At 43.8% G+C, this 9,869-nt stretch overlaps 1 protein-coding gene across 1 annotated transcript in view; it reads left to right on the top strand.

Moving 5' to 3' along the window:
• The first annotated feature begins 6,088 nt into the window (after nucleotides 1-6,088).
• LOC115125712 (GTP-binding protein Rheb-like) overlaps nucleotides 6,089-9,869 on the top strand; it is an 18,196-nt gene continuing 14,415 nt past the window's right edge. Inside the window, exons 1-3 of the mRNA XM_065005968.1 lie at nucleotides 6,089-6,374; nucleotides 6,951-7,022; nucleotides 9,805-9,869. The exon at nucleotides 9,805-9,869 is cut by the window's right edge and continues 3 nt beyond it. Coding sequence (XP_064862040.1) covers nucleotides 6,323-6,374; nucleotides 6,951-7,022; nucleotides 9,805-9,869 — 189 coding nt within the window. The 5' untranslated portion in view covers nucleotides 6,089-6,322. The remainder of the gene's footprint in view (nucleotides 6,375-6,950; nucleotides 7,023-9,804) is intronic.

The raw sequence follows: 9,869 nt of genomic DNA, 5'->3' as shown, positions 1-9,869 counted from the left end.
ATCCTAACGCCACAGTCTAACCCTAATCCCAACGCCACAGTCTAATCCTAATACTAACGCCACAGTCTAACCCTAATCTTAACGCCGCAGTCTAGAGACATTTTGTTGTTGAGAGTCAGGTTGACCACCGTTACCCTACGACAGATCGGCGGGCACCTAGACACTTAGACACTTAGACACCTAGACACTTAGACACTTAGACACCTAGACACTTAGACACTTAGACACCTAGACACCTAGACACTTAGACACTTAGACGCCTAGACACTTAGACACTTAGACACCTAGACACTTAGACACCTAGACACCTAGACACCTAGACACCTAGACACCTAGACACTTAGACACCTAGACACTTAGACACCTAGACACCTAGACACTTAGACACTTAGACACCTAGACACTTAGACACTTAGACACTTAGACACTTAGACACCTAGACACTTAGACACTTAGACACCTAGACACTTAGACACTTAGACACTTAGACACCTAGACACCTAGATCAAATCAAATCAAATTTATTTATATAGCCCTTCGTACATCAGCTGATATCTCAAAGTGCTGTACAGAAACCCAGCCTAAAACCCCAAACAGCAAGCAATGCAGGTGTAAAAGCACGGTGGCTAGGAAAAACTCCCTAGAAAGGCCAAAACCTAGGAAGAAACCTAGAGAGGAACCAGGCTATGTGGGGTGGCCAGTCCTCTTCTGGCTGTGCCGGGTAGAGATTATAACAGAACATGGCCAAGATGTTCAAATGTTCATAAATGACCAGCATGGTCAAATAATAATAAGGCAGAACAGTTGAAACTGGAGCAGCAGCACAGTCAGGTGGACTGGGGACAGCAAGGAGTCATCATGTCAGGTAGTCCTGGGGCACGGTCCTAGGGCTCAGGTCCTCCGAGAGAGAGAAAGAAAGAGAGAATTAGAGAGAGCATATGTGGGGTGGCCAGTCCTCTTCTGGCTGTGCCGGGTGGAGATTATAACAGAACATGGCCAAGATGTTCAAATGTTCATAAATGACCAGCATGGTCGAATAATAGTAAGGCAGAACAGTTGAAACTGGAGTAGCAGCATGGCCAGGTGGACTGGGGACAGCAAGGAGTCATCATGTCAGGTAGTCCTGGGACATGGTCCTAGGGCCCAGGCCAGTTGAAACTGGAGCAGCAGCATGGCCAGGTGGACTGGGGACAGCAAGGAGTCATCATGTCAGGTAGTCCTGGGGCATGGTCCTAGGGCTCAGGTCCTCCGAGAGAGAGAAAGAAAGAGAGAAGGAGAGAATTAGAGAACGCACACTTAGATTCACACAGGACACCGAATAGGACAGGAGAAGTACTCCAGATATAACAAACTGACCCTAGCCCCCCGACACATAAACTACTTCAGCATAAATACTGGAGGCTGAGACAGGAGGGGTCAGGAGACACTGTGGCCCCATCCGAGGACACCCCCGGACAGGGCCAAACAGGAAGGATATAACCGCACCCACTTTGCCAAAGCACAGCCCCCACACCACTAGAAGGATATCTTCAACCACCAACTTAAAATCCTGAGAGAAGGACGAGTATAGCCCACAAAGATCTCCGCCACGGCACAACCCAAGGGGGGGGGGCGCCAACCCAGACAGGCTGACCACCTAGACACCTAGACACTTAGACACCTAGACACCTAGACACCTAGACACTTAGACACTTAGACACCTAGACACTTAGACACTTAGACACTTAGACACCTAGACACTTAGACACCTAGACACCTAGACACTTAGACACTTAGACACTTAGACACCTAGACACTTAGACACCTAGACACCTAGACACTTAGACACCTAGACATCTAGACACCTAGACACTTAGACACTTAGACACCTAGACACCTAGACACTTAGACACCTAGACACCTAGACACTTAGACACCTAGACACCTAGACACTTAGACACTTAGACACCTAGACACTTAAACACCTAGACACTTAGACACCTAGACACTTAGACACCTAGACACCTAGACACTCAGACACCTAGACACCTAGACACTTAGACACTTAAACACCTAGACACTTAAACACCTAGACACTTAAACACCTAGACACTTAGACACCTAGACACCTAGACACTTAGACACTTAGACACCTAGACACTTAAACACCTAGACACTTAGACACCTAGACACTTAGACACCTAGACACCTAGACACTCAGACACCTAGACACCTAGACACTTAGACACTTAGACACCTAGACACTTAAACACCTAGACACTTAAACACCTAGACACTTAAACACCTAGACACTTAGACACCTAGACACCTAGACACTTCGACACTTAGACACCTAGACACTTAGACATGCAGACGGACAGTTCATGCAGAAGGGAAGGAGTCGTCTCGTATTACGGTTTAGTCCATTTACAACTATTTATGTTAGTTGTATGCACAGAGCATCATGGGTAATGTGTGCTGAGATGAGCACGTTCATATAAACGGGTGGACTGATTTCTGTCTCCCGTCTCATATTTTATTTTACCTTTATTTTACCTTTATTTAACCTTTATTTTACCTTTATTTAACCAGGCAAGTCAGTTAAGAACAAATTCTTATTTTCAATGACGGCCTAGGAACAGTGGGTTAACTGGAACAGTGGGTTAACTGGTCTAGGAACAGTGGGTTAACTGGCCTAGGAACAGTGGGTTATCTGGTCTAGGAACAGTGGGTTAACTGGCCTAGGAACAGTGGGTTAACTGGCCTAGGAACAGTGGGTTAACTGGCCTAGGAACAGTGGGTTAACTGGCCTAGGAACAGTGGGTTAACTGGCCTAGGAACAGTGGGTTAACTGGCCTAGGAACAGTGGGTTAACTGGTCTAGGAACAGTGGGTTAACTTTGCCTAGGAACAGTGGGTTAACTGGTCTAGGAACAGTGGGTTAACTGGCCTAGGAACAGTGGGTTAACTGGTCTAGGAACAGTGGGTTAACTGGCCTAGGAACAGTGGGTTAACTGGCCTAGGAACAGTGGGTTAACTGGCCTAGGAACAGTGGGTTAACTGGTCTAGGAACAGTGGGTTAACTGGCCTAGGAACAGTGGGTTAACTGGCCTAGGAACAGTGGGTTAACTGGCCTAGGAACAGTGGGTTAACTTTGCCTAGGAACAGTGGGTTAACTTTGCCTAGGAACAGTGGGTTAACTGGTCTAGGAACAGTGGGTTAACTGGCCTAGGAACAGTGGGTTATCTGGTCTAGGAACAGTGGGTTAACTGGTCTAGGAACAGTGGGTTAACTGGTCTAGGAACAGTGGGTTAACTGGCCTAGGAACAGTGGGTTAACTGGCCTAGGAACAGTGGGTTAACTGGCCTAGGAACAGTGGGTTAACTGGCCTAGGAACAGTGGGTTAACTGGCCTAGGAACAGTGGGTTAACTTTGTCTAGGAACAGTGGGTTAACTTTGCCTAGGAACAGTGGGTTAACTGGTCTAGGAACAGTGGGTTAACTGGCCTAGGAACAGTGGGTTAACTGGTCTAGGAACAGTGGGTTAACTGGCCTAGGAACAGTGGGTTAACTGGCCTAGGAACAGTGGGTTAACTGGTCTAGGAACAGTGGGTTAACTGGCCTAGGAACAGTGGGTTAACTGGCCTAGGAACAGTGGGTTAACTGGTCTAGGAACAGTGGGTTAACTGGCCTAGGAACAGTGGGTTAACTGGTCTAGGAACAGTGGGTTAACTGGTCTAGGAACAGTGGGTTAACTGGTCTAGGAACAGTGGGTTATCTGGCCTAGGAACAGTGGGTTAACTGGTCTAGGAACAGTGGGTTAACTGGCCTAGGAACAGTGGGTTAACTGGTCTAGGAACAGTGGGTTAACTGGTCTAGGAACAGTGGGTTAACTGGCCTAGGAATAGTGGGTTAACTGGCCTAGGAACAGTGGGTTAACTGGCCTAGGAACAGTGGGTTAACTGGCCTAGGAACAGTGGGTTAACTGGTCTAGGAACAGTGGGTTAACTGGTCTAGGAACAGTGGGTTAACTGGTCTAGGAACAGTGGGTTAACTGGTCTAGGAACAGTGGGTTAACTGGTCTAGGAACAGTGGGTTAACTGGCATAGGAACAGTGGGTTAACTGGTCTAGGAACAGTGGGTTAACTGGCCTAGGAACAGTGGGTTAACTGGCCTAGGAACAGTGGGTTAACTGGCCTAGGAACAGTGGGTTAACTGGCCTAGGAACAGTGGGTTAACTGGTCTAGGAACAGTGGGTTAACTGGCCTAGGAACAGTGGGTTAACTGGCCTAGGAACAGTGGGTTAACTGGTCTAGGAACAGTGGGTTAACTGGCCTAGGAACAGTGGGTTAACTGGTCTAGGAACAGTGGGTTAACTGGCCTGGGAACAGTGGGTTAACTGGCCTAGGAACAGTGGGTTAACTGGCCTAGGAACAGTGGGTTAACTGGTCTAGGAACAGTGGGTTAACTGGTCTAGGAACAGTGGGTTAACTGGTTAACTGGTCTAGGAACAGTGGGTTAACTGCCTGTTCAGGGGCAGAACGACATCATTATTGAATTGTTATAAAAGGCGTGATTATGACGTAACAAATGGAGTCCATGTTTCAGGTTACAAAAAGCATGGCGACAATGCCTGAAATTTGTGAATGCATTACTAGCACAAAGCATTGTGGGTATTTATGTTTTCTTGACCGGATGGGGGGGAGGTCGTTCTAGCAAGGCGGGGGCCATGAATCTAAATCTATTTGCCATATAGGTACACATCTGACAGCTTTTAAAGTGTGACTGTATGTTTTATCACTCCAGTTATCACTCCAGTGTTAATCTGCAAAATTGTATTATTCGCCTACCTCCTCATGCCTTTTGCACACATTGTATATAGACTGCCCATTTTTTTCTACTGTGTTATTGACTTGTTAATAGTTTACTCCATGTGTAACTCTGTGTAACTCTGTGTTGTCTGTTCACACTGCTATGCTTTATCTTGGCCAGGTCGCAGTTGCAAATGAGAACTTGTTCTCAACTAGCCTACCTGGTTAAATAAAGGTGTTCTCAACTAGCCTACCTGGTTAAATAAAGGTGTTCTCAACTAGCCTACCTGGTTAAATAAAGGTGTTCTCAACTAGCCTACCTGGTTAAATAAAGGTGTTCTCAACTAGCCTACCTGGTTAAATAAAGGTGAAATAAATAAAATAAAAAATAAAAAAGTGTCTATGCAGCTCCCAGAATAAAGATCTCTCATCTAAAAGAGATGAGTTGTCATGTGTTGTCATGCCTTGCTATGTTGTTGTCTTGGGTCTCTCTTGATGTAGTGTTGTGATGTCTCTGTTGTTGTGATGTGTGTTTTGTCCCATTTATATTGTATTTATTTATTTATCAAAAAAATCGAATCAAAATAAGGGACACTCTCAATATATCCCATCAGTAACAATTCCAATAATTGTTACCGTTCAGTGGTATTGAATGTTATGAATAAGCCATGATCAGGCTGTGTTATATACTGGATAACATCTAACTATAACTGAAATAGGAACACAGTGAATACCCATCATTTACCCCAAAATGCATTGAAATATTACAGTTGAAATACTCCTAATATTTCCTTGTCTCTTGACAAGTTACATAATGAAACCAAACAAGTTGCGTTTCCAAGCCTTAATCATTCTAATAGCTTTAATAAGAGCTGTAATAATCATGTAAAACTACCAATTCATTCTGTACCAACGAAAGTGGCATATCAATAGATACAAAACACAGCAGTCCTCTCAATCTGACTGGCCTTCGGGCCTGTCAATCATTCCAACCAGGCAGGGCGCTTTGATACACTTCGGGGCCCAGCTCCCGCACACCTTAAAGTGATGACGTCTTTGAATAACGAATTAACGCACGATATTACAGAGATCCCCGTTATGAATGACACGACCTCCGACCCACCAACACGACCGTTAGGTCTACAGCACTTACAAGAGCCAATGGGATGACAAGGGACAACGTCTCTGTTTAGACTGACAGCTGTCTGATCCAATCATTGTTTAGTGTGAGTCATAAAGCCCGCCTTTATTCTGTACACAACCAATCAGCATCAGGCATTGAAGACTAATTGATGAGATAGCAAAGGGGAGTGACGCAGTTATTATAGATGCCATGCCCAGCGTCTCTATTAAATCTACAGGAATTCAAATGTCTAATCTGTAGATTTATGTTTTATCCCTTGAGAATAAATAGTGATTTAAAATAAAAACAGAGGATTTGTTGACCGGCTCTCCTCGTGATATTCTAATGCCGTTGATGTTGGAGGTTGCTACCATCCACCTCGAGGACTAGATGCGGTAGCCAGCACGAGATATGCCGCAGCCCAAATCACGAAAAATTGCCATCCTCGGGTACAGATCCGTAGGTGAGTGTCATTTTACCGTCGAACGACACAATATGCGCGTTTAATGTGCCCTTGTTAAACACGCGCTGTAGGCAGAGGCCGCCTGTCTATCGGAATAGTATCTCCTTATAATGGAGTTCAATTATACGACACCTCGCTGGAACAAATAAGCGCGCTCCACAAGGTGAAACAGTGGACTAAATGTCCAATTTGATATTGACTATTTATTTGCATATTACACTATCGATTATAAACGTGTTTGTCTTCATAAATATTGCTCAAATCAAGAGAGAGAGAGAGAGAGCGCGCTCTGTCTTTTAAAAATGTGCTAACGCGTGTTCAACTGGCATAAAGGCTACTGTACAAGTGTACAGGCCAACTACTGTACAGGCTACGTTACTGTAGATTCTGATGATGAGAGGTCACATGATTGCCTGTTTAGTGAACACACACCTCTGCCTGTTGGTTGCTGTACAGGACAGAATAGTAGCCTACTCATCACATTTCTGTGAGTGAGAGACAGAGAGAGAGAGAGAAAAAACAGCGTTTTTTTCCCCTCAACTGATAAATTACATTCTTCATGTTTTGTTTCTGCAGGAAAGTCCTCGCTAACAATTCAGTTTGTGGAAGGCCAGTTTGTTGACTCCTATGACCCAACAATAGAAAACAGTAAGTGTGAGAATCACATTAAGTCATAACTTGGAGGCATGAAACTGGAATAATTTCATATTAGTAGCATATTAATATATTTAAATACAATGCTTTAGAGCGCGCGCACGCGCACACACACATAGACACAGAGTTTCACTGTCACTATTTTATTTATTTCACCTTTATTTAACCAGGTAGGCAAGTTGAGAACAAGTTCTCATTTACAATTGCGACCTGGCCAAGATAAAGCAAAGCAGTTCGACAGATACAACAACACAGAGTTACACATGGAGTAAAACAAACATACAGTCAATAATACAGTAGAAACAAGTCTATATACAATGTGAGCAAATGAGGTGAGATAAGGGAGGTAAAGGCAAAAAAAGGCCATGGTGGCAAAGTAAATACAATATAGCAAGTAAAACACTGGAATGGTAGATTCGCAGTGGAAGAATGTGCAAAGTAGAAATAAAAATAATGGGGTGCAAAGGAGAAAAATAAATAAATACAGTAGGGAAAGAGGTAGTTGTTTGGGCTAAATTATAGATGGGCAATGTACAGGTGCAGTAATCTGTGAGCTGCTCTGACAGCTGGTACTTAAAGCTAGTGAGGGAGATAAGTGTTCCTAGTTTCAGAGATTTTTGTAGTTCGTTCCAGTCATTGGCAGCAGAGAACTGGAAGGAGAGGCTGCCAAAGGAATAATTGGTTTTGGGGGTCACCAGAGAGATATATCTGCTGGAGCGCGTGCTACAGGTGGGTGATGCTATGGTGACCAGCAGGCTGAGATAAGGGGGGACTTTACCTAGCAGGGTCTTGTAGATGACCTGGAGCCAGTGGGTTTGGCGACGAGTATGAAGCAAGGGCCAGCCAACGAGAGTAGGGTAGTATATGAGTAGTATATGGGGCTTTGGTGGCAAAACGGATGGCACTGTAATAGACTACATCCAATTTATTGAGTAGGGTATTGGAGGCTATTTTGTAAATGACATCGCAGAAGTCAAAGATCGGTAGGATGGTCAGTTTTACAAGGGTATGTTTGGCAGCATGAGTGAAGGATGCTTTGTTGCGAAATAGGAAGCCAATTCTAGAATTAACTTTGGATTGCAGATGTTTAATGTGAGTCTGGAAGGAGAGTTTACAGTCTAACCAGACACCTAGGTATTTGTAGTTGTCCACATATTCTAAGTCAGAACCGTCCAGAGTAGTGATGTTGGACGGGCGGGCAGGTGCAGGCAGCGATCAGTTGAAGAGCATGCATTTAGTTTTACTTGTATTTAAGAGCAATTGGAGGCCACGGAAGGAGAGTTGTATGGCATTGAAGCTCGTCTGGAGGGTTGTTAACACAGTGTCCAAAGAAGGGCCAGAAGTAGAGGTGGATCAGAGACTCACCAGCAGCAAGAGCGACGTCATTGATGTTTACAGAGAAGAGAGTCGGTCCAAGAATTGAACCCTGTGGCACCCCCATAGAGACTGCCAGAGGCCGGACAACAGGCCCTCCGATTTGACACACTGAACTCTATCCGAGAAGTAGTTGGTGAACCAGGCGAGGCAATCATTTGAGAAACCAAGGCTATCGAGTCCGTATGTGGTGATTGACAGTCGAAAGCCTTGGCCGGCTGCACAGTATTGTTTCTTATCGATGGTGGTCAAGATATCATTTAGGACCTTGAGCGTGGCTGAGGTGCACCCATGACCAGCTCTGAAACCAGATTGCATAGCGGAGAAGGTATGGTGGGATTCAAAGTGGTCGGTAATCTGTTTGTTGACTTGGCTTTCGAAGACCTTAGAAAGGCAGGATAGTATAGATATAGGTCTGTAGCAGTTTCGGTCAAGAGTGTCCCCCCTTTGAAGAGGGGGATGACCGCAGCTGCTTTCCAATCTTTGGGAATCTCAGACGACACAAAAGAGAGGTTGAACAGGCTAGTAAATAGGGGTTGCAACAATTTTGGCAGATAATTTTAGAAAGAGAGGGTCCAGATTTTCTAGCCTGGCTGATTTGTAGGGGTCCAGATTTAATCTATAATAGCTTTCTTTACCAGTGTTCATCTCAGGTGTGTCTGATCTAAGGACTGATCTAAGGTCTGATCTAAGGTCTGATCTAAGGTCTGATCTAAGGACTGATCTAAGGTCTGATCTAAGGACTGATCTAAGGTCTGATCTAAGGACTGATCTAAGGTCTGATCTAAGGTCTAATCTAAGGACTGGTCTAAGGTCTGATCTAAGGTCTGATCTAAGGACTGATCTAAGGTCTGATCTAAGTGACACATTTCTTGACAGGAACAAGAGTTATAATTTATATAGACAATCTTTATGCTAATGCTAATCCTCTGTTAGTTATAATTTATATAGACAATCTTTATGCTAATGCTAATCCTCTGTTGGTTATATGTACAGATAATCATTATGCTAATGATAATTCTCTGTTAGTTATAATCTATATAGACAATCTTTATGCTAATGCTAATCCTCTGTTGGTTAAATATGTAGACAATAATTATGCTAATGCTAATCCTCTGTTAGTTATATATATATATATATAAATAATCATTATGCTAATGCTAATCCTCTGTTGGTTAAATATGTAGACAATCTTTATGCTAATGCTAATCCTCTGTTGGTTGTATATGTAGACAATCTTTATGCTAATGCTAAACCTCTGTTGGTTATATATATATAAATAATCATTATGCTAATGCTAATCCTCTGTTGGTTATATATATATAAATAATCTTTATGCTAATGCTAATCCTCTGTTAGATGTCGGTGCCGTTTACCTCATGTCTTCTCTCTTTTGCTGCAGCGTTCACCAAGATGATCACGATAAACGGACAAGAATACCACCTGCAGTTGGTAGACACAGCGGGA

This window comes from Oncorhynchus nerka, linkage group LG20 (genome assembly GCF_034236695.1).
Source record: "Oncorhynchus nerka isolate Pitt River linkage group LG20, Oner_Uvic_2.0, whole genome shotgun sequence".
In the NCBI taxonomy this organism is placed as follows: Eukaryota; Metazoa; Chordata; class Actinopteri; order Salmoniformes; family Salmonidae; genus Oncorhynchus; species Oncorhynchus nerka.
This window is presented reverse-complemented; position numbering and strand designations above follow the sequence as displayed.